The following is a 24,674-nucleotide window of genomic DNA, read 5'->3' as shown; positions in this document are numbered from 1 at the left end:
TACTATAATTAAAATTGATCAAATACTTTAACATACTTCAAGACTACCAAGCACAAATTGATGTTATCTGCCCAAAAGCACAAAATAAATAAGAGTCGACAAAAATTGGTCTACACCCTATTCAGATTGTCCGACAGAACTCAGAGTTAAGGGTTTGAAATTTCAGACTGGAAATACTCATACATTTTCTTTGAACCGTTTAACTATCTGCTGTAAAATGAATTTTTTGAGAAATGTAATTGCTTCAGATTAGCAAGTTTATAAAATTGGTTTTGTCTTGAAACGCCTGCCAAAGATCTACATCTATAAAAATTTGTTCAATTATGCAAAATATACTATTCCTTATGAATATATGAAGATATTTAAACAATGCATATAATATGCAAAATATGTAAAATATCCACTTTGCATATTTGGGTTTTTTCTATGTCACACATCATCCAAAAATTGACATATCAGTGAAACATTTCTTTAGAAAGAAGAAGAATTTAAACTAACCTTTGTGAATAGGTTACATCTAAATAGTGCTTAGAATATTATTAATAGAAATTATTTATATGTGTGGTTATTGAATATATAATAGAATTGGGAATAAATGTTTACTAGGAAGGAACAGTTAATTCAACGCACTGGAGAGTTTGGTGTTGGACGATATGATTTTTTAAAACAACTCATAAACGAATTCACCAAAACAACTGTTTATGGTATTATATTCAATTTTCACATCAGTTAGTTATGGGATATTACATTTTTTATTTCAGAAAACAAAAGGCAGACATTGGCAAACCTAGCTAATTTCGCATATGATCCAATAAATTATAATTTTATCAAACAACTTCATGTTATTGACCTATTCCTAGCCGAATTATCAAACGGTGACGAGGAACTCATACATTTTGCTCTCGGTGGACTTTGTAATATTGCTTGTGGTACGTTATGTGTAGGTTATTTAGAATTTTTTGATTTTTTGATTTTCCATTTTTTTAGATCCAGAAAGTCGGGATTATATTGTGGCTCTTAATGGTATAAAACTAATTTCCGACCTATTACTCCACGATAATGAAGAAATATCTTTAAACGCACTTACAACACTTTTTTACTTATTTGAGTCACATAACATTGTGATACCCAATGACTTGAAATCTACTGTAATGCAGTATGAGTCAAGCAATAATCGAAGATTTAAAAATTTGGGCTCAGTTTTTCTTCAAACGTATTTGGATAACGGGAAATAACACAAGGTATTTATTACTGATTATTAGTCTTTTACTGAATCTAGTTATGGTTTCTTTTTATCAAATTCCTTCCTGTGTACCTGTTTTAATAGGACGAGATATTAAGAATAACAAAATATATTACTCTATTTGAACCACTGTCTTTCCTATCTGCAGTTAATATATGATGAAATTCATTAAAAGAATGGAGAAATATTGAATTAACTTCTTATTTATTGAAAGTATAATCATTAATATTATCATGGATAAATTTGGATTAATCATAGGATTTTAATGAATTTGCCAATCAAGATTCTAGTTAAATGTGTTTCATAGTGCTGAAGGTTAAACTGAACCATTTTTGTAAAGTTAGATATTATCAGGTAAAATTCTACTATGAATAAATTATTTTAAAATCTCAATTTTATCATTTAACATATTAAAATCTGATATTTTTCACTTAACACCCACATAGTTGGGACAGCATTTGTATCTTTCCACTCAAGTTCCATGGTTGTTTAGACTTGCTTGCTGTTTTTGACCATGTGGCTTTGACTTTGCCTATAAAATATTGGTGGGTCAGAATGGGACTTCATCAAATTGAATAATAGCAATGGAATATGTGTTCCACCATAGACAGATATATTTTGTGGAGTTGCTTAATGGTCTTTTTTACTGTGACATTCTTATAACTATTGTAGTCTTTTGAATCTTGATTATATTCTTAGTTTATCAGTTTAATGACCAAATCCTTGATATAGTTCTTTGCCCGTGGCTTTCCTACATATAGTACCAAGAACCACACGTTCTACCAATAATTTCTGTCTATAATAAAGTTATCAACTTTCTACCCTACAAAACATGATAACCTTGAACCTACCACTGAATACCTTTGAACACATATTTATTCATTATACACATTTTTTATTTTTACATTACTTGAAGTCATACTTTCTAGAACTATGAATATTTTTGGGTAATTATGTTGCTAATAATTATTTCTGAAAATGGACAGAATTATTTCAGTAAAAAAATCAGCCACTTGTGACTTTATGAGACTCACAGTAACATGATTTGATGGAATGTTACAAGAGAACAAGAAATACCAGTGACCATTTTGGAACCATTCTTTACCTATATAATCATTACATTGTAATTTTTTAGACTTTCTTTTAGTAACATCATTATCACAATTGTTTGCTTGAACTTTATTAAAATGTAGTCATAAAGATGATAGCTTTGAAGGTTATGTTTTGATTAAAGCTTTTGATGTCAAAACATTTGTATCATCTTTCAGTAAAAAAAAATATTTGATGGGGAATCATTTTTTGCAACTTCTGTAATGTTGATATCCATTGAAGTTTCTACATCTTTTGAACAGCCAGCTAAGTTGAGGGACTAAGAAGCTCTTCGATAATGTCAGTTTTTTGTTTTTTTAATGCCAATGGACGAGGTATTTGGCAATGGAATTTGATTGGAATAGCAGTTTTTTTAAATTTTTTTACATTGTTATAGTTTCCACATCATATAATATTCCAAATATGTTTAAAGATACAGTAAAAAATAACAATATGTTAACATTTTACAAATAGATAAAACTTGTATTGAAATAGTCTCCACATATACTGAACTGACAGGTTTGACGCTCGCTTGAAACCATTGCTTTAGTCGCTTTTCTTCTCGAGGGACTTGCACGAAAACTTTATTTGGTGTTTTTATACTAGTGTTTGTACATTCTGGTTTAATGTACCAACGATACGTTATCATGTACTCTACAAAATTGAATACTCACAGCCGTGCGAGTGTTTTTAAAAGAATCCCAACAACTCTGCTCAAACTGTATTTACTTTTAACCTCATTTAAGCCTGTTTACTTACTTTCTACGTCACACAAAGTCACATTTAGTCATGTTACAACAAATGCGTTTTTGTGCGTCATTTAGGTATCTAAATTTATTTTTTCTTATGAACTCATATACCTTTAAAAAAAATTAAAAAATAGTGTGTGATTAAGACATACTAAACGTAGTTAAGGTATAAAAAATTTTATATATTTCTTCATTTCTAAACAATAAATAATGTTTTAGATGAATATATATCAAATAATTAGAAGATCATCTAACTTGGCTGCAAAAAAATATTACGTTGGACAAGAAGCATCTATTACAAGGAAAATAAGAAAAGAAGATGTTGATAATTTTGCACTTCTAAGTGGTGATAGCAACCCAATTCATTCGACTATAACTTCACAGGCGGCTGTGGTACATGGTGCTTTGTTAAATTCGATTGTTTCAGGTGTGATAGGGACACGGTTACCTGGTTTCGGAGCAGTTGTTGTTCAACAAACTTTACATTTTCCAAATAAGTGTTACGTGGATGAAACTGTTAAAGTGACCATTAAATTAGTTGAAAATAGAAAAATTATGAAAGTGGAATTTAGCTGTAGTGTTACTGACAGTGATAAAGTTGTCTTATTTGGTACAGCTAAATTAGTTATGAACAAATAAATACTATTTATAATTAAAAAAACTTATTAGTGGACACTTGGAAATGAAATAATGTAAATGAGCCAAAATTAATTATTTTAGAAAATCTTGTGCTGTCTTTGGAATGTATTGTAACCAAACAAAATATAATCTGAAGATATTATCATAAAAAATATTATTAGAAAATCCTGTATTGCCCTATTGTGGTTTAAAATTAGTGGTAGAATCGAACATGTACTGGTATAGAGCAGGACATACGTTTAATCTGAATATTTAAATTTCTGCAGGTGTAAGCTTCTAAATCTTCATCTTTTGATATAGTAGTGTTCATATGCCCATTTTTTACATTCAATATTTTTTACTACCTGCAATCAGTACCTATATTGAATTAGTACTATAAGCACCACTTCCCACTACATTAATTTTATAGTTGTGTTAGGATTATATTTAGGTAAATTAAATAATTGTAAATAATATTCGAAGAAATTGTAACATTTTTATATTACATATTGAAAGAATAATTTATTATGGAATATGATCGAATTGTGCTTCATAATCCATACTGGAATTGTACTTTCTCACTGGTAAAAGCCAAAGCTAAATGTAATTGTTAATTCACTCTAATAGATCAACAATCATAGCTCCTGTGAACCGCAAGTTGCTAGTTTATTTTGATTAGAAGTTATTGAAACTTCGAAAGCTGTCTGGTATTATTTATTTCTATTATTTCACCTCCACACCTGCGACGTATACACTTGCGACGTTTCTGTCATCTCCAGTATAAATGAATTTCTGCAAAATTTCTCTGGGATCACATCCTATGAAATAATCTTCAATATTGATTCCCATATCAATTATCAAAGCATCAAATTCTTTGTGTACATCAAAGTTGCCAATTTTATTTTCCATAGCTAATGCTACAAATAATTTTTAGGTTAGTCTTTTAAATAATATATGAATACCGCAATTAAAACGGCAACTGGCAAACTAAAGAGCCACATACAACGTTTTTCCACTAAATAAAACTCACTCAGTCGTAAAAACATATTTATTGGGTTTACAAAATCTACTTATTCATTAGTATGTTCATTCACATTTTGATGTTGAACAACAGAAAAGTGGAGGACTTGTGATATTGGAGGAGGGATAAGAATAAAATTGAAGCAGTTGAACCAATTTTATTTACAGAAAATAAATTAATACTGACAAGAACAATGCCAATTACACAAACATTTACAATGAACACATTTAGAGTGACTGAAGAAAACAAAAACAGGTGCTACACTCAGCTTGCTTCAAAATATTACTCAACTGATGGTAAAACGCCCTATGCTCAGGATCTGTGAGATACCAAGCCATATCCATAAGGTGTTTCTACTTCTCTTTTGGTATAGACAGGACTGCTGAGTAAAGGTTGGAAAGATCCTTGACGTCACATGGATCACAGGTCGGAGACACCTATTCTGAAATCCAAGGGCGCAATATGTTGTGTGTATATCTCACATACAGTGAAACTGGACCATCGGCAGTTATTTTCATCCAGATGTATTTTGTTATCTTATCTTGATTTTTTTTCTAGGTTTTTCAGGGGAAAGCGCGTCAATATCTTTAAAATCACTTTGATCCATTTCAAAGACTAAGAAAGGTTTGTTTAGTTTTGTACCAACTATTACGTGTTTCCAATCACCTGGAACAAGGGCTTTCACTCTTTCAATGAATGGTCGGTTATCAAAAGTTTTTGGTGAATCTCAGAGTGTCAGAAATAACGCATTTTCGCTAAATAACTATACAGGATGAGTGTATTACAGTTATTGTGTAGACCTGTACGTCATCGGTCTGACCAAATGATTAATCTTCTTTCCTGGCCAGGTGATAGTGGTCGAAATGTGGACGTGATATATCTCAAAATGCATGACCCGATTTCCTTCGAACCCCGTTTTGCTAGCGACTCATGCCATACAAACATGTTTGCAACGTTGTCAGTCATATTGTGGATTGCCAAGTTGTATGTAGAATATTGGCGTTGGTAGTACACGTCGCTATGAGTTAACATAGGTGTAAATAAGACTTGCTGGAGGTTTACACATATTGTTATAGCATTTCCGTTTGCTGAATCTTCTGAAAGAGTCTTATATACTTGGTCAGCTTTGCAACAATGCAGACGACTGTCAACTTCGATCGATTTCTTCTCTTCTTCCTTCCGAACCAGTACTAACTTGGTGTAAAATTGATCGCACTGTTTGCATGTGTCAGACTAGGTGTTTTTCATCTTTTACTATACAAAGTAGAGTTTGCTGGACTATCAGGGTATTTCTGCTTGAATAAACGGTTCATTTTGGAGACACTGAAATCAGGACTCGAACATTTTTTGAGACATTCCTACTATAATGATTAATTTCGATAGGGAAACATTCAATAAGCTCTCTAATGTTCCCTTTCACTGCAACATCGATCGCATGACGACGGTTCAAGTGAGTGCCCCTGTTATCTTTTGGCGCACGATGATCATCTTTCATTTTTTGTTATAAAATTTGAATTCGCCTTTGTGTAATGGCAAACCTGTTACACCGACGATACACAGGTTTCCCAAAGAATAGTCAAATGTAGCTTGTCGTGTTGATGTGGAATCTGATTTACCGGTACGCCTTTTCCGCGGTTCCCGTAGGGCTATGAATTTAAGAAGTAAAAGAGACTGTTCATTATACGTCAAATTGTAAAACTGACGCAATAAACTATGAACGTACGTAAGACTAAGAGAAATGCATCCTTCTTTGTCACAAGCAGCTGAAGAACCTCGAGGATTTGAAGGTGGAACCTTTTTAGGAACGACATCACTCCATTCCGCGAACTGAATAGCACATTTTCTAAATAACTAACCGATATATTCATGATGGGAAATGAGTAAATAACAATGCAAACACATCATACAGCAACAATATAACGTTGGTATCAGCGCTGCCAACATGAAACGTTTTTACACCAAAACCAAGCATGATTCGCCCCCTTCTAGCGCATTATAGGCTAACTAGCGGTTTGAAAACTAACTACTTCAAGGTTGGATTCGATCAAGCAAGATCGTTTATCCATCAAAAACCGACTTTGTGAAAAAAACGACATGCAACGTTTTTCCAGCCACCCACATTCATATGTTGATTATAATTACTAAATTTCCTAAATGATTTTATGATACCTTCACTTCCTCCTAGTGTTGCTAAGTAGAAAACCTCTTCATAATTTAATGGTTTCACTTCAGTAACGTGGAATGATTTCGCTATTGATACATCCAAACATGTTTTCATTGCTTTAATTATCGAAGGCGAAGCTCCACCTGAGATATCTTGAAATATAATATTTATTAGTACCAACAGAGTTGTTAAGATGGGATGTAAGAACGAGCACTTTATAGCAACAATCGTGGATTTGACTTAATAGGAACGATTAATGTAATTTTAGTTTGAGAATATTTCAAAAAGCAAGTTTTAATTTAGCATCATCCACAGCTACAGATTGCAGGAAATGGATAAAATAAAAAGATATGGAATAAAAGATATAAAAGGATGCGGAAGTTGATCCTGCATTTTTGAAATAGCTGTGAAAAATAAACGGATGCATTTTTCAGAATTTTATTGTTACAATCTTATTGTGTATTGAAAAGCATAGACAAAACGTGTAATTAATCAACGTTTACAAATTCCACCGGTCAGATGGCGTCCTTCCGAATAATGCATTCTTGTAGGCGATTTCTGAAATTGTCCTTCACGTCACGAAGCATACGCCGAGGAATTCATTAATCTTTAAAGTTTCGATACCTTTTAATTTATCATCCAATTCAAGTGAGAAATTTTCAATTTTCAACTCGCCTGCTTTAATATTATTAATAAATTCGTTTTTAACATCTTCTAGTTCTTCAACTTTCTCTTTTAAATTCCTAAATTCGTGACACGGGAGTGAGTCTCTGCTTGGTATCTGGACATTATGAAGTAGAAGGGAACCCTTTAGTAGATAGGTTTGCTAGAGGTGGGACGAGTGGAGAGAAAAGCGAAGAGACAGTTACAGTACTACTTCCGATAGAAATGTTGAAAGATTATAATTACACATCAAGATATATGGTCACCCAGAACTGATTGCACGGTATCCAGAGCGATTTAGCCAAGGATCAATGAAGGATTCACGAAACGATCAAACCAGAATACCTTTAGAGATAACTATTACAAGAGTATAACGGAGTAGAAGAGCCGGTGCCCAGTCTTGACGGAGAAACGACCTCAAATGCTGGGTGATGACACAATAGATTTACTCGAAAACATAGAATATAATTAAAAATAGTAAAAGTAAAAAGCTTTATTCTGGGCGGTAATTTTAAATCGAGGTTGCTCGTACCTAACTTACAACTACACCTTGTCTAATTTTATTTTGTCTCTATGCTTGAAATACGCATTGATCAGCTACCATTGTTCAAAAAAACGCCGCCGCGGTGCCGTAGAGTGAAAATCGTTTATGAAAACAGAGAAATGATTGAATAAGCAGTTGGTATTAGCTAGGGTATAGTAAAAATTATTATAAAACAGAAAAATATTGAAAAGGGTTGAGTGGAAAACAGTAATTATTAATGATAGTGTTTTGCTAGGAATTGTTCAAAATTGGTTCAAGAAAAAACACCACCTACTCGTAGACGCTTATATTATGAATTAGGGGTTTGGTGGTAGTGAAGTTTGCGTAAAATCATTCCCAATATAGGTTTTGGAGCATTACCAAGAAACGACGTATTTCTACATCTGTAGAGAATTCATCAAACAACAAACATAATTAAATACAGACTGGAGACTATGTACGATGACATGTATCTATTATTTTCAATAATTAAAAATTGGGCGAACCAATAGATGTTCCACGCGCGAGAGGACCTGTAATGGTGATTACTCCAGAAAACAACAAATTAGTGACCGGCGAAGGAAGTTGCAATGCAGACCAACAGTTCCAAAACAAGTGTTTGGGCGAAACTATAGTGTTTTACTATGATCCAACAACGAACATTTCGGCTCTTAAGAAGCATCAGATTTTTATAGTGGCAAATAAGCTTAGGCAGGCGTTCTGAAAAGTTTGTAGAAACAAAGGGGGATGTATTGGAAAATGCAATACATTATGCCCTTTTTTCTATATGAGGCTAGGAACTCATAATCTCACTACGGATGTATAAATCAGTATTTTCGTAATAGATAAAAAATTTCAATATCCATATACTTCAAGACGAAGCTTTGACTAATACATCTAATTCAAAAAATGAATATATTTATGCCTCTTATGCTCAAGATTTCGTATCAAATTGAATTTGTTATAATTTCTCTTCAAAATGAACATATCCATTCTATTTAGGCATTTACTTGTAGTCTCCGTTCTTTGTTTGCGCATCCCACTGTCACAGTCATTAATAAATTCCGCAGTTTAGTAAAATACAATTTGTGGATCAAATATGGATAGATATGTTCCATCAAGTTGTAGTATGGTCATAAAAATAAACTAAACTAATTTAAACCTGTACCTGTTCCTAATCCAACTTTGACTCCATTCTCTAATAATTTCCTCACGTTACACAAGCCGGATTTCAAGCAGAGGTTAGAATCTGGACAGTGAGAAACAGCAGTGCCTCTTTCTACTAGTAACTTAATTTCTTCGTCGGATAAATAAATTCCATGGCCAAGAATGGTCTGTCGATAAAGGAACAAAAATTTATATCGAATAGATTGATTACGAGTATAATAAGTATTATTTTCTCTCTTATTATTTCTGTTTAATTTTGAAAATATTTGGAGTCAATCGGACGATTGTCCTGCTCAAAATGAATGAGACGTTGAAAAACTTTCTTCTTCGCGAGGTGCTATAAAATAGCCACCGAGATCACTAGATTTGTACCCAAATAATTTTTTGCTTTAGAAGACTAACAAATCCTTATGAATCAAGGGAACAATAATTCAATTTTGTGGTAGAATTACAGCTGAGAGATTACTTCGAATGCGTGCATCGAGCGCGCAGTTTGTATAGGAGAGTGCATCGAGTGCACATTTGCAGGAATAAAGATGGTTTATTCAATCCCTTCATTTAGCTTGAAATGTTTGTTACCGTAAATAAAAGAAGAAAAATTATAAAAGCTCATTTTGGGAAATATTAGATGTTGCTAATGGTTTTTCGTTTTGTCTTAATGATAATAATTATTCAAATCTGTTTGCCCATCTTTAGGACTCTAGAACTTAAATTTTCTTATGAGTTCGTCCAACGATCTTTCGGATTCGACACAGGTAGTGTGCGCTAGATGCACGAAATGTTTTCTAAATGTGCCTGTGCGCTCGATGCACGTGAGCTCCTCGAACACCACTGATTACTTCGGGATTTTTCAGACTCTATAACCTGGGCTAATGTAGATCATTTATTAGCTGATAGCGGATCCTAATTTAGAACCAGTTTTAGATCACACTTTCCGAATGTCTTTTCCATTTTTTTGTGGAAATTTCCAATTTCATAATCTATGAGAACTATCGGTTTTTATAATTTTTTTGTGTGTTAATGCCAAAATCCCGAAAAGTATAAAAACTGCATCTCAGTAAAATATCAAAGTTGCTGTTCATGAGAATTAATAGTAAACATTTAAGGGCAATAAATAATCTAATCGTATTTACCCACAGGTCTACCAGGGTAGAAAGGATCATGTATGGCTACGACCCGATTAACTCGATAAGTGATCCGGGTTAGTTTCCGAACATTCAGATAGTGATATGGTCGATCCGACCGTAGTTTCGGAAAAGTTCTTTCGTCTGCTATAATTCGAACCATTGATCGACGATTTTTACAGATCACAGCGCGTACACGCTGCGTTTTCGAGTAAGTGCACGTCGACCGACCTCCCTCCTCGCGGGTCATCCTGCACGCTTTAATGGACCTCCTCGAACTTTTTATGCCTAAGAAAGAGAATTAGATCGCGACGTGTTGTTCGAAATTTTGCTTCTGCACTTTGGTGACGAGTACTACTAACACATATGTATGTACGATGTTTATCTGGAAAGTTTCCGACCTTAACCTGAAGATGTAAACCACATATATTCTCATTAAAATTTTAATCATTTTGGATACTTAGTTTCTGTTTAACAATTTTATAGGTGAGTAGTTGTGGAGGCTTTGTTGAAAATGGAAAAAGTTGGATATCGAATTGTCATTAAATACTGCATACGAAAATTCTCCACTATTATTCATCAAATTAGTCAGATTTTTTTGCGTCGATTCTTAGCTGTAGATGAAACCTGAGTTAACCACTATAATAGGAACATCATCCGAAAAATCCCTTGTTTCTAGTTATATAAAATACAAGTTGTAACTCTCTCAATGTGTAACTTTATTACTATTCAACCGTTATTATAACCTTTAAGATTCGGGATGATACACCTCAAATTTAGGACACCCGACACATACTGTAAAAATACTGTTATAAATTATAATAAACGAATATTTGTGACATAAATAATCAGAGAAGTATAAATATAGCAGTTAGGTTTGTATAATTTATTGCTTGACTCACTTTTCTCGTTAATAAATTTGCTTTATCATAAACTTGAGCATACGGCATTCCATAAGTGGATTCTACTAATTTAACTTCTTCAGCATTTTCGGAAATATGCGTCTGAAAAATGAATAAGAATAACTAACATAACCTTAATGATAGATGATAAAAGACTGACGCTATACAAACAAGAAGACAACTAAGATATTCATATGATTACCAACGATTATCAACCTCACCAGGATTGGTTATTTTCTATGAATCTTTTACAAAGCTTGACTTGAAACTGACAAATTCAGAGATTTAAAGTTAAAGTGAAAAACGATGTGATTAACAGAAATGAAATTGCTGAGTCTGCGGTTCCCACCACGTTAGTACTTATCACTAATTGTACGCTTCATTTAATATACTTTCAAATCATGAAGCCTTTCTTGCTTTTTATTGTTTATTTATAAAATTGTAATTGAATTTGTAAATTCATAAATTTAAAACTAAATCAATAATAAAATATGAAAATATTAAACGACTTTTAAAATGCTGTGTCTTGTATTACTTTTACTTATTATTTCCATGCCCTTTTTCTTTGGGATTGATAGTTATTAAAATTAATTCTAATTATTGTCTTTGGTTCACAAAAAAAAATTATGTTGTATGTGAAATCAGGTTCTATTTTTTATTTTTAATGCCAATTCAGCAACAACTGTGGTGCTCAGATTTTTTCCAGCTAGTGTTTTTTAGGTTCATTGAGACCTCTAAAAGAAATGTAAATATTGTATGCAAGAGGGAATGTTATAGCTGTGGTCATTTTAGAATTTATAATCTCTTATCTCCAAAATGAGGAAAAACATCTTTGATTTTTTATAACCACCTAGCTATGTGCTTCAAAGTATTTTCAGGTGCTTATGGAAAATTATCTGAAGACGATCTCAATGTCTCATTTACTAATCTTTCCTCTTGAATTTTTGGTGTAATTCATAGTTATTCTTAATTGTCTGATTCTTTGCTATTCATTGACAATTCAAATGTTTTTTCACCTTCTAATTTTGCTCCCTAACCTTACGGAAAAAAGATAATTTTTTCAAAAAACAATTTTTATACTCCAAACTTCCAATAAAATTACATGGTACAGTGTCTTCAGCAGGAATAAAATAGAGTTAGATGGAAATAAGCAATATTTTGTATATAGAATCTTCGTATGAATACGTCACCAGTTCATAGTCCACACCATTGGTTTGAATCGCTTATGGTAAATATCCTTTGTTTACAAAAAACCGATAATGGATCATATCGATTACTGGTGCTTACGAACTCATTACATCTGTTTAAATTAGTCACAAATTTGGAAATCGTATGATTTTATTGGATAAGAGAAAATTCAATTCCAGATTACATGAGAAGAAGGCTTCATATTTCTTTGCCAAAGTTAGAGCTTGAAGAGAAAAATAATTTAAATCATTTCAAACCCTATCATGAGCATTAACGTATGTATATTCTTAAATGATATGCTTCACATGGAAAGAGCAGCGATTGAAAATTATTTTAATATGTCTGAATTACTTTTGATACATGTTATATCAATTTTTTGAAGAAATCAAATTCGAAGTAGCACGAACAATGTCGAGTTTACCACTTTCTTGAGACCATTACATACATGGTATTGAAATCAAAGTGCAGGAAAGTTTTACAATTTGATGTTATGAGTTTTTTCTATGAAAATGATAAAAAATAAATATTTACTTGAATGTGTAAATCTCCCAGTTTGGCTATTTGTCCAAGTTCCTTCATTAATTCCATAGTAACGCTTAAAGCAAACCTTGGAGTGATAATTGGTAGAACTAGGTCAGACTAAAATCACAAAGATAGTTATATAGTAAATGAAATTGATCTTCACGTTGATGTCATTAAAAGTAAACCTAAGTTACATCAGTCTCCTATTTTAAGCGACACATAATAAGTATATCGTACTTCTGAGTAGTGGTATACGTTTTTCGAATGACTTCGTTATTGTTTGCAGAGGGACCCATTTCATTTTAAAGACCAATTTAAACAAAGTGCTCATTGGGTAATGTTAAGCATTTTATCTCTTGCATTTAGATTTACTATATAAAATCCTTTTTTTTTAACAGTTTCTTATCAATTATTTTTATTAGGCGTCCAGTAAATTGATAAGTTCAATACACAATATTAAACATTGCCTGTAATATGTGTCGATCAACACGTTCGACTTTCGGACTCTCCTTAGTACCTAGCTGGTACATGTGGACGTGTCAACCAACATTTATAATAGTGAATTGCTTTTAATTTTATAATTAAAAAAATAAGGGAAGAAGAAGATGCTGTAACGACTGCTACTGGAATTATAATTACCACAGTTGGTAGTCAGCTGGACCATCGTCGCTGCCCAAGGAGGTTTTGGGTACGATCTAGCCTTGTTCGAGGAAAAAGAAAATGGACGATGTGATGCAGGATTCAAACATTTTTTTTTTTCGAATGAAAATTTCAGATTCTCAAATATGTTAAATATGATTGCACCAAAGATTCATCGAAAAAACACGACATCAATTCCAGTCAGTCAACCTTATTTTCCACTTCTTGTTTTTCAATACCGAACGATACTGTTATCTCCATAAATCCGTCATGTCTTTATTTTTATAGTTCGGATCACTGGTGTTTCATAGGTAACTTTGATCACGAATAAACCTAACAAGTTCTTTGTCACTAAAATTCATTTTTAGCAAAAGTGGAATTGAGGTCGAAGCGACACGTCCAAACTGCTGCTTTCGATTCGACTGCTTTTGCTGCAGCTTTAGTTGGATTTCTCGGAAAAGTGATGTGAAACTATTCAAATGAAATCATATCACTTGAATATATTTATGCACACAACAAAGTAACCACCACCGTTGTGACTTCCATTATCCGATGTTGTTTATGATGTCAAGGCTACGTCAATTTATTGGAGTGAATTCTCGTTCAATGTTGTACTGAACACACAGTTCACACTACCACTACACCGACACTCACATTATACTAATGATTGAGGGAAGAAGTATGTTGGGCAGACTAAGAGGTATGTTAATATCCGGTTTCAAGAGCACTTGGTTCCTTTGGACGGACCGAAAATAGAGTATTGCTGTAAATAAATTGTTGGATTTGAAGGTTTTTTCCTGCTAGAATTTTTTTCTCCAGAAAAGTTTAATCGTGCGAAAATTTGGTATCAAAAGGTTGGACAAGTTATTAGGTTTTAATTTACCTTCGGTCTCTGAAGACGATAACTCGAAGATATCGAAACGCGCTTCAGACAATATAGTTCACCGACGGTTTTAGAAATTCCAACGGCGTTCAATGTTATAATAACAAACAAAAATTGGATTACATTACGAGTTATAAAGTTATATGTTTCATAAGTGTGAAAGACAATAATTTGTCAGCTGCAACTCAAAATGTGCAATTCCAACGGTTTATATCAACTTTTTCTACTTGATATGGTGCAAGATATTGTACAATTTTTGCAATATCAAAATAATGCACAGGAGAAGTCTTTCACTTATTTAACATGATAGGTTATTGCCGTTGAGCATTAAGTATCTCGAACTAAAAGAAGAAGATTAAATTTGCTACAGATGATCAAAAACTGCTCGAATCAATTATTTGATTTGGTTGGCTTGTTTGGACAAACCGAGAATGTTGCAATTGCAAGATCTTGAGTGAATCATCAGCTGATCTTAATATGATAATAGAAACATAGATATGTTCCACATACGCCTGCTACCGTTGGAATGTTCATTCCATTTACGTAAACCATAGACCGTAAGCATTGTAAATGAAAATTTTGGTGAGTACATTCAGTTTAGAATAAATATTTCGCGTCGACTTCAGTGAAAATTTAAAATGGTTTCTGTGAATTTCTGTTTGCATTTTTGATAAAAGTTACTTCATTTCCATACAACGTTATCTTTAAAATTGTAAAAAGTGGTTTGTTGAAAATGGTGCAAACCTGTAATATGTTATTGAAGGCCGGGAACTGTGACATATGACGACCGGCGATCGCTAACGATGAGCCTTAAATAGAACTATACACAGGATGTTACATTGTTATGGAATTTAAATGGAATGTACCTATTGTACGAGGGTTGTTACTTAAATTTTGAGATAGGCAAATAAAAAAAATATTTATAACTGGATATGGCTTTATTGTCTTTCAAAATATTCTCCATTAAGATCAAGATACTTTTGCATGCGTTTGTGCTTTGAGCGCATCAACCGCTTCTTCAGGTGTAGAAAAACGTTGAGATCGCAATTTATTTTTGTTCTGCGATTATAAGAAGAAATTGGATGCCGAAAAATGACTGTACGGCGGATGAACCATCGATTCGATGTTTTTACTGTTCAAAAACGTTTTTGATTGAACTGATGTGCGAAAAAATCATTTTGACAGCCAAATGTTCATACAATATGAATGTATGTGAGTGGAATTAATGCCCAAGTACGCCGCAATCTCACAGTATGTCACATGACGATGTTGCAAATCACTTTACGCACAGCATCGATGTTTTCTGGCACCTCAGCTGATTTTAGTTTAGTCATCCTTTAACGGAGTTCGACCACGACTAAATTTGGAAAACCAGCGAAACACAGTGGCTCTAGATGGTACTTCATCACCAGAATTCGAAGTGAGTTTTTCGGCACACTGCTATTGGGTTAATCCACGACATAGAAAACCATTGCACGAAAATGTTCGCTATTTAATTCCATTTTTTGACCAAAATCAGTATTTCAAGTATCTGTAAGCAAATTAAATAGCACACATCAGCTTACCATACCTTAAAACTTAAGCAGCAACCCTCGTATTACATAGTGCATAACTTGACTTATATTAAGCGAAACTGAGGATGAAATGAATTATTGCGATAAACCGTAAGTTGTAATGCTTAAATATAATCGAAAAATGAAGTTTCACGTACCTCTTTTTCGAAAACGTATTTAACAAACTTTTTAGTATTAGCTACTGAATCTTCAGGTGTTTCTAAGTATTCTTCTGGTGCTAAACGAGTCATATTAATTTTGCCTATTAATGCTCTTTGACCATATTCCACTACTGTATCTACTAAAATATTGGTACTCTCGTTAAACAAACAACCGTAATAACATGCTGTAGTAGTACCATTAGAAAGGGTTTTGCGCTTGAAATAAAATGAAAAGGAAAAACTGGATTAGAATATTCGAATTTATATTGTCGAAGTACAATGTTTTACTTGAGGTTTAGGTACAAAATACTGATTTTTCATTATTATTGAATATATGAAAGAAAAGAATAATATATAATAGCAGCATGCTTATCGTGTGGGAAAGTATGGGTTTTCCAAAATGCTCGTTTCAGCTAAAATAATTTAAGTTTTCTGAAACTTCCGGTCGTACCGGAAGTGGACCCAAACTTCCGCTCAAAATAACGAAGACACTTCGATAACACAAACGAAATAAATAAGGTCATAGAAAATAATGGAGGAAGTCTCTTTTAAGGATCCTCTTAGAAAGCAAGAAAAACATAAGAAAATAGAAGACACAAATGGTCATTCAGTAACAAATAAGAGAGAGTCATTGGTGTAAATACCAAAAAATACCATAAAGAAAATAAAATCCAAAACCAAATGAATGAAAAAATGAAATTGAAGCTATAAAGCATAAGAGACTGGTTTACATCATACAATTCTCTTGCACACGTATACATTATTCACGGTGAAATCTACTAATTGATTAGATCTATATCAAACTAGCGAACTTGCAGATTTTTAAGCTGGGTACGGCACAAGTGATCACCACCAGACTCAATGAAAGGTACGTGGAAATCAATCAAGCACTATTTTGATACTTGTTGACTAGGAAAAGGCATTTAATACTATAAATCAAACGAAAGTAATACATGTCCTTACATGCTGTATTGACCACAGATATATAACTATTCTTAAAAGCATATATAGCAAGACAACAGGAAACAGGCAAGATTTCCGAGGAACGAGGAGTACCACAGGAGATATTCTATCCCCAACGATATTCACGGTACTTTGAAATATATGTTTAAAGCAGAGCATTTATAACAAATGGGCATAAACATAAACAGCCATTAATTAAATCACCTGCGATTCCCCGTCGACGTCGTTATAATCACACATCGTATCAATGAAGCTAAGGAGATGTTGTGAAGACTATAGAATACATCGGAAACAGTGGGGATTAACATAAACACCAACAAAACAGACTTTATGATCAACGTCGTTACAAGCGAATGTACTATATCGCTAAATGGTATCTTTATAAAAGTTCTTAAAAATATTTAGACCTGTGAGATAAAACGTAGAATTGGGTTAACATGGAATGCATATTGGAATTTAGAGCATTTCTTGTAATCAGATATCCCAAAATGTCTGAAGAGAAGCGTAATGAATCAATGCGTATTCCCAGTAATTACCTACGGAGCGTGAGCCCACATGCTCACAAAACATTCAATTACGGGAGGCTTGTGTTCAGCAGTGGATTCAGATGAGCTGGATGATGAATGCTCCCAGAGCAGGCTCTTTAGAATGACTTCCAATGCACTAAACCATTTTTCCAGTATACGAGGACGATTTATTATACTACAGATAGGATTAGAAGATCGTTTTATTAATGGTGCCTCTTTAAATCTAGATAGATTTGTGATTACCATCACGAATGAATGCGAAAGTTTTTGAGGAATGGCTTTACATTTAATAGAGTAATTTTAGGGCTTTCAGTTTTTTAAACTGTACAAAATATACTTACCACTACTGCCTTGTATACTCGCCTAGAAAAATCCAGATCTACGTATTGTTTTTCCAATTCATATATATAAGTATTTAACCATTCCAGAAGAGGTTTATCATATCCCAAGCCACAATTTGGATATTGCGGGGCATGTAAATGAGTATCAATTAAACCAGGAATAAGAATTTGAGATTTTTTGAGGACTCGTGTAGCTACGCAAGATTTTAATTGAAGTTGTATTAGTTTATGGGGCAATTCAGTTTCTTCACCTACTGCTGCAATCTATAAATGAAACAGTCGTATCATCAAATTAATTCATAATTATGAAAAATTCAAATTGAACAAAAATCCCATTCCAGCTTTTACAACTAATAATATTTATTCCTTCTGCAAGGAGATATCGCTGCAGACGGACAGTACAAAAAGAAAATGTATTTTCAATTTATAAAAAAATTTAAAGATCTGTAACCATATTGTTGAATTTCTTGTTAAAAAATTGTTACTAAATAGAAAAGTTGAGACTATGATTTTAAAACAAAATTTCAGAGCGGTCAAAAGAAACCATTAATCGTCCCAAAGAGGGTCTGTCAGAATTGTGCACAAAGATCATGGTCATTATTATCACAGGAAAATAAAGAACTAGATATGTGAAAAAACAAATGTAAGGGATGTTACTAGTCAAAAAAATATCGTTGGACATGGAATAAGATATGAATTCACTGGAGACCGAGGAATTACTCGTAAAGAGTAATGAGGTAAAGAGGGAAACCTCGAATGTGTTTGATAGACGATTCGAGAAGGCCCGCTGGATCAAAATGGATGCAACTCCTCTAAGACAGAGAAGCATGGATATGGTAGTGGAAGACTTATGTTCAAAAACGAACATATAAAGCGGATTAGATATATAGATAAATTGAGTTGGCTTTACAAATGGATATTGGACCGTATTCAAGAAGATGTTGAGACAGAGAAAATGAGGAAACGGTTTTATTCTTCACCAGAACAACAAGTCGCCTTTTGACAGATAAAAGCATATTCATATCTGCCCTACCGACCAAATTTAGTATCATGCAATTTATGACTCATTCCGAAGAAAATATGCGAAAAGGAAACACCATTTCTAACATAGAGAAAATCACGATGGAATAGATGAAAGTTGTTCCGAAAGATGCTTTCAGGAAATGCTTCTAATGAAAAATAAAACGTTGAGAAGTTTAGATGACATCAATTCACATTTTATGTTACCTTCTTATTTTGTTTCTCAACGTTATATATTTTAAATTTGGAAATTTGGATACGGAAAGAAGTTTCAACGTATATACAAAAGCAATATAATAAAAATAAAATCGTATTCAATTAATCAACTGTTTATTATTAAAACCTTAGAGTTGATGATTGGAAATCATACATCGTGAAATTAAATATATTGTTTATACAGATAAACGTCTAAAAATATTAGATTCAAGTAATCTCAAACTATACACAAATAAAGAATGTAAATCAATACTATTGTGTATAAGATGTCTTCTCAAAAATTTGCTGGATCTGGATAAAATAATCATTTTTCAACGTGACTATTTCATTAATGTGAAAATGCTCGAACTATCTAACCAATCATAAACCAAAGACAGACAAAGACTTTAGTGCCTCGTCGCATATTATATTTTTTTCGACATTGCCCAGATTCAAAAATACTTTAGCTGTGTAACTGTAGAAAAGGGGAGACATATGATAAAAATGAAAGGAAAAATAAATTACGGCGATTTGAGTTGGGGAAGTTAGAGGGGGTGAGTTTTAACGGTAAAAAATGGCTTATCTTGATTTTCGGCAATACTACAAGTCCTATGGAAAAAAGTTAACCGACAAAGTTGTAGGTAATAAAAAGATCTATAACTTTTGTATTCACAATTTTTCCACATATCCTCAATATTTATGTGAATAATTCAAAATAGCCAAGATTTTGGCTTTTTATTTTTATCTTTTTCAAAAAAAATTATTTTCTACGAAATTTGATGAAAACTTTCTTTCTTATGTCCCAAATACACTGTAATTTATTTGATTTAAAATATTTATTTATTTGTAAAATTATTTATATGTCCAATTTTGAGTTATTTATTACAATTAACACTCACAAAACGTAAGATTACATGTTACATTAATAAGCGAATAAATTGTAAATCGAAATATATTACCCCGAAATTAAAAAATCAATTACGGTCACAACAGTACCAGCAGCTACTTCAACTAAAAGAGGAGAACGTAGTCATAGAAAAACAGACAGTATTCTAGAGTTACAAATACCATTTTTGCAAGAAAAATGTCTATATCTAACGAAAAAAAAAAGGACAAAATAATAAAAATTTTAATGAAAAGATTACAGTCACAAGGGTTTTCCCGTAAACAAGTAGAAGATGCTGATGCAGGCATAATTAAGACCTCGATAGAAATTTTCAGAGATACTAATAAAACTGTCATTGTTGTGACAACTAAATTCAAATAATATTGACATTTATTTCTCAAACCAGGTAAATGTGAAGGATCTATTTTTCACGTCTAATAGTTTTGCCGGAAATCGAGATAAACCATTTTTTACCCTCTTCCACTTCCCAAACTCAGATCGCTTGTAATTTTTTTTATTTCATTTTTATCATATTCCCCTCCTTTTTAAAAATCGGCCTGCAAATCTTATTTCTTTTCATTCATATTAATAATAATTGGATAGTTTAAAGTATTTGTAATGTTGAAAGGTTGTATGCTGGTTGACTACGTCGAACATGAAGCGGATGACAGTTCAGTTACTTCAGTCGCTAGGCACTAAAAAGCAATTACACTGTCGATTTCTATCGATCAATCGTCATTAATGTTCCATTTTACTGATGATTTCGAGAAAAAAGTCCATATTCTGAAAATAACGTCATAACGCACACACTTTTTATACTATCACTCAAGGTTCCATCTCTGAAGACGATAACTTGGTTACGAAACGCGTTTCACATAGAATAATTGTGAAGTGCAGTTGTGAAGTGTTGATGTAGTGATAGCGCAAACAGTATGTACAACATGATTGTCACTAACGGTTTTAGAAATTCCTCAAATAAAGTCGTATTATTCAATTAAGTTGAATAAGTTATCCTTGAAATAAAACAGAAAAATAATAGAAGCAACTTATAGAATACTATTTAAAATTCAATTCATAGATTATACTAGGATTGTGAGCGGCTAAAGACTTTAAGCACATAGGCTTTTTGTCCCACTTGAAATTACGATGTCCGATGTCCTTTGAAAAGCTAATTAGGCACTTGGGCTCGAACCTTTTACGTCACTAAGTAAACTGCAAGGCTTGCTCATGTGTTTGAAGCTTGCTCGTATGAGTGTTGGTTGAGGTTTTTTCCATCTCCATTTATCAGCGGTACTTTGGGTCATCCGTTATACCTATAGTGTGGAGATGGCGTCTTAGATGACCGTGCACGGTTAAAAGGCCAGTCACCAATCGAATTTCGCACCTATTTAAGTGGAGCAGTTGTTTGGTCAGAGAGGCGGAAGGTCCATTTATAGCTTGTCCCATGCCAGGTGTCGATGACTTCTCCCACCCGCGAACGCGTTCACATGACATCGGTCGCTAAACGGATTCGGAATCAGTTCCTCAAACAAAGCTGTTAATTCAAGAGATCCTACTATATTATTTAAAAGATAAATGTACGTGATGTAAATAAGGGTTTCTACTGTCAATATGGGAAGATAGAAATTTTAAATTATGTCTTCATGTTATTCCGAAAAGTGTTTGTTTATAATTCAATAATTTCTGTCACTCGCTCTCATTATTTTTTTTTGTGTTTGTGCGTGAAAAAAGATAACATCTGAAAAATTCCATTCTATACAGAAATATCAAATAATCAACGTTTATTAAACTTTTTAAGCACTATAATCTTTTGAAACACTTATGGATTCGGGTTATATTATCAATATGTTTATTCCTTCAGTGGTGTATCTAAGAATTACAAATCTGTTGTAGATATTTTTTAATTATTTAAATTGAAAGAATTCAAATAAATATCAAGTAATTAATTTGCTGAAACGTACAGTGTGAAAGGATGGTGTTAAATCTAGAAAACTGATCAAAGTCCTTTATATACTGAATTGATTTACAAATAAATAATTGATACTAAATTTCGCCATTTTTATGTGCGAAACTACTTTTCAAAATTTCATTAAATACTAATAGAAAAATGATATACCTTAATTTGATGAGACTTTGATGTACTATGGCCACAAAAAAATAATATAGTTTCTTTATAACGTCAAGACATATATTTTTAGAAAAAGTACAAAAATAACTAAAATAAATGTTTTGTTTGTGGTAGGTTCCTTTTAAGTCTCCCACAGTAATCTTCTAGCATTCCAGGACTTTTTTCCTTTGAGTTTTTGTATTAAGGAAAAGTCCTGATGAAATCTTTCATGTTGTTCGTTGCTGACAGCACCCAAATTCTCGGGAAAGAAATCCAGATGAGAATGCAGAATATGTATTTCTAAAGATAAATTACATCACAAAGCTTTGTATGAATATAAAAGTCTTTATTATTTTCCGCTTTATTGTGTCCTAAGAAATTTTGGACAACATTGACAAAACATTTCCAGGCGACTTTTTCCAGATCTTTCAGCTTTCCTTCACAGTTTGTATCCTTCATTAGTTTCCGCATTCGTAGACCAATAAATTATCCTCTTTTCATTAGGCCGAGCTTTATATGCAACGGTGGTAAAAACATGTCATCAGGGTTCACTAAAGAATCATTTTCAACATTCTTCTGCCCTGGAGTAAGTGATCCACGCTTGGGCCATACACTCTTTGTGTAATGATTTTTTCTGTTTCTGCAGTCACATTCGCAAATGAAACAACAATATTTTGCGTAACCAAACTGTAACCCAAGCAAAAGAGCAATTACTTCAAAATCACCACAAATTTTCCAAACATGTTCACTGTATTTAATTTTTTCAAGAAGGAACTTCATGCCCTTGTAAATCTCTTTCATATGAGAATCATGGGCAACCGACACTGAAGGACATTTTTTGCTGTTGTATAGCAACCAAGCTAGTTTTTGAGCAGCCAATGGACAATCTCAATAAATTCATTACTGGAATGTTATTATTATATATTAAAACATCTGCTATAGAAAAGTAAAGTCTCCTTTCAAATTCTAGTTGTTTAATCTAGCCCAAAAGCTTAATTTGTTTTTTAGACAAATTCAAATTATGTATTAAATCGTTTAAATCACTTTGTATCAATAAATGCGGCTTATTTCAAAGTTGACGATTCATAACTTGGGTCACTCTTTTGAGATACCTTATCGGTTTGACTAAGAATAAATTCCGTACCAGAAACAGCATCCTCAGTTTCTGCTTGATTTGGAGGATTAAGCACAGTCAGTTCGGCCCTACGTATGATTGGTCTATTGGCCGATAAAAAGTTTGGGTACTGGACAGAGTGTTTGGGCTTGGTTGTGACGCCTTTTGTTTGAATCAAACAAAAATAATAATCACTTACAAGATCTTTTAGTTCCGTCTGAATCATTGGTAAACCAAAAGGCATACGTCTAGATTCTTGTTTAGTCCAACTTAATAGGAATCTGACACACGTTACGCAACATTTATGTGGAGCTCAAGATTTATCTTGGTGGCGCACAGGAAAACGATAATAGTCTAAATAGCACGTTTCGATTAATAGCGTAAATTTTGTAAATTTTCAACGCTTAGATATAAAAGTTAATTCTCCATACACATAACAAAAACTGTCCGGGTTATTAGACAGCTTTCGCTGCATATAACATTATATTACAATATAACAAAAGTAACTTATTTATATGCAATCATTATACAGTCGCCTAATTTAAATTATTAAAACAAAAACACATAAATGAGGCCCGTAAAGAATATCTGTCAAAAAAACTGGTGACTGGAAGAAAATAAATATTTTTTTTTTGAATGAGGGTACATCAAAACAAATAAAAATCATCATAAAGTTCGTGTGAGAAAAGCAGTGTTTACCAGTGTATTTAATAGTTTTTTTGTCTTAATTTAATTATATTCTGCTAATAAAAATTGCGACAAAATCAACAAATACAACCTCAATTTTCTCTTTTAACCAAAATCATCGAGTTATACACTCCGAGATTATTTTAAATTAGTTCTAAGAACAAAAGAATTAATTTGAATAACATCCCGGTTTTTTGGAATATCGTAATTGCCCGGTCGATATGACGCCCATGCGCTCAGACGCACTCAAAATATTGATTAATACATTGCATACCGGCAATAATAAATTTCGATATACTTACCTTCGAACCAATAACAATAACGAAGCCTGGTTTTATTACTTCTAGATTTAAACGACTTTTACAGTGAATGATGTTTCCAATAAAAATTTGTACATCTTCAACCGTCATTATTTTTTCACTTATTCAATTGGGTCCTTAGTTTATGGATCAGTTTGGAGTGTTTCTAGCTCGATTTTACACCACTCACTAAATTTGAACTATTGCATTAACATTGGTTTTGTATGGTTAAGTAATAATTTTTTACTGCTTCTAGCTTATGTTACGTGATACGGAAATTTCTGTGACTGTTTCAGTCTGTTGTATTCTTAACAGTGGCGTGGAAA

At 32.7% G+C, this 24,674-nt stretch overlaps 3 protein-coding genes across 3 annotated transcripts; 2 read left to right on the top strand and 1 right to left on the bottom strand.

Annotated features, from left to right (window-relative positions):
- The first annotated feature begins 438 nt into the window (after positions 1-438).
- Positions 439-4,353, top strand: LOC130443213 (armadillo repeat-containing protein 7-like). Its single transcript, XM_056777732.1, has 4 exons — positions 439-704; positions 762-929; positions 988-1,241; positions 3,301-4,353. The coding sequence occupies exons 1-3, from the start codon at positions 596-598 to the stop codon at positions 1,233-1,235; spliced, it is 525 nt and encodes a 174-aa protein (XP_056633710.1). The 5' UTR covers positions 439-595; the 3' UTR covers positions 1,236-1,241; positions 3,301-4,353.
- LOC130443350 (hydroxyacyl-thioester dehydratase type 2, mitochondrial-like) lies at positions 3,301-3,720 on the top strand. Its single transcript, XM_056777921.1, has one exon. It carries the CDS (start codon positions 3,301-3,303, stop codon positions 3,718-3,720), a length of 420 nt encoding a protein of 139 aa, XP_056633899.1.
- LOC130443212 (guanine deaminase) lies at positions 4,176-24,664 on the bottom strand. The gene is made up of 8 exons (XM_056777731.1): positions 24,352-24,664; positions 18,041-18,304; positions 16,207-16,425; positions 12,983-13,090; positions 11,264-11,365; positions 9,239-9,404; positions 6,890-7,036; positions 4,176-4,616 (listed from the first exon to the last, which is right to left on the bottom strand). The coding sequence occupies exons 1-8, from the start codon at positions 24,457-24,459 to the stop codon at positions 4,423-4,425; spliced, it is 1,308 nt and encodes a 435-aa protein (XP_056633709.1). The 5' UTR covers positions 24,460-24,664; the 3' UTR covers positions 4,176-4,422.
- Positions 24,665-24,674: the final 10 nt, after the last annotated feature.

This window comes from Diorhabda sublineata, chromosome 4 (genome assembly GCF_026230105.1).
Source record: "Diorhabda sublineata isolate icDioSubl1.1 chromosome 4, icDioSubl1.1, whole genome shotgun sequence".
Lineage (NCBI taxonomy): Eukaryota > Metazoa > Arthropoda > Insecta > Coleoptera > Chrysomelidae > Diorhabda > Diorhabda sublineata.
Note: the sequence above shows the minus strand (reverse complement) of the source record. Positions and strands in the feature narration are given on the sequence as shown.

Bases quoted from the DNA above. Each gene is read 5' to 3' on its own strand.
- LOC130443213 (XM_056777732.1), top strand. From the start codon at position 596: ATGTTTACTAGGAAGGAACAGTTAATTCAACGCACTGGAGAGTTTGGT. The intron at 705-761 runs GTATTATATTCA...TTTTTATTTCAG, and splicing joins CACCAAAACAACTGTTTATG to AAAACAAAAGGCAGACATTG. The intron at 930-987 runs GTACGTTATGTG...CCATTTTTTTAG, and splicing joins ACTTTGTAATATTGCTTGTG to ATCCAGAAAGTCGGGATTAT.
- LOC130443350 (XM_056777921.1), top strand. From the start codon at position 3,301: ATGAATATATATCAAATAATTAGAAGATCATCTAACTTGGCTGCAAAA.
- LOC130443212 (XM_056777731.1), bottom strand. From the start codon at position 24,459: ATGACGGTTGAAGATGTACAAATTTTTATTGGAAACATCATTCACTGT. The intron at 16,426-18,040 runs GTAAGTATATTT...TTTTATTTCAAG, and splicing joins GAGTATACAAGGCAGTAGTG to CGCAAAACCCTTTCTAATGG. The intron at 13,091-16,206 runs GTACGTGAAACT...TTGTGATTTTAG, and splicing joins AATACGTTTTCGAAAAAGAG to TCTGACCTAGTTCTACCAAT.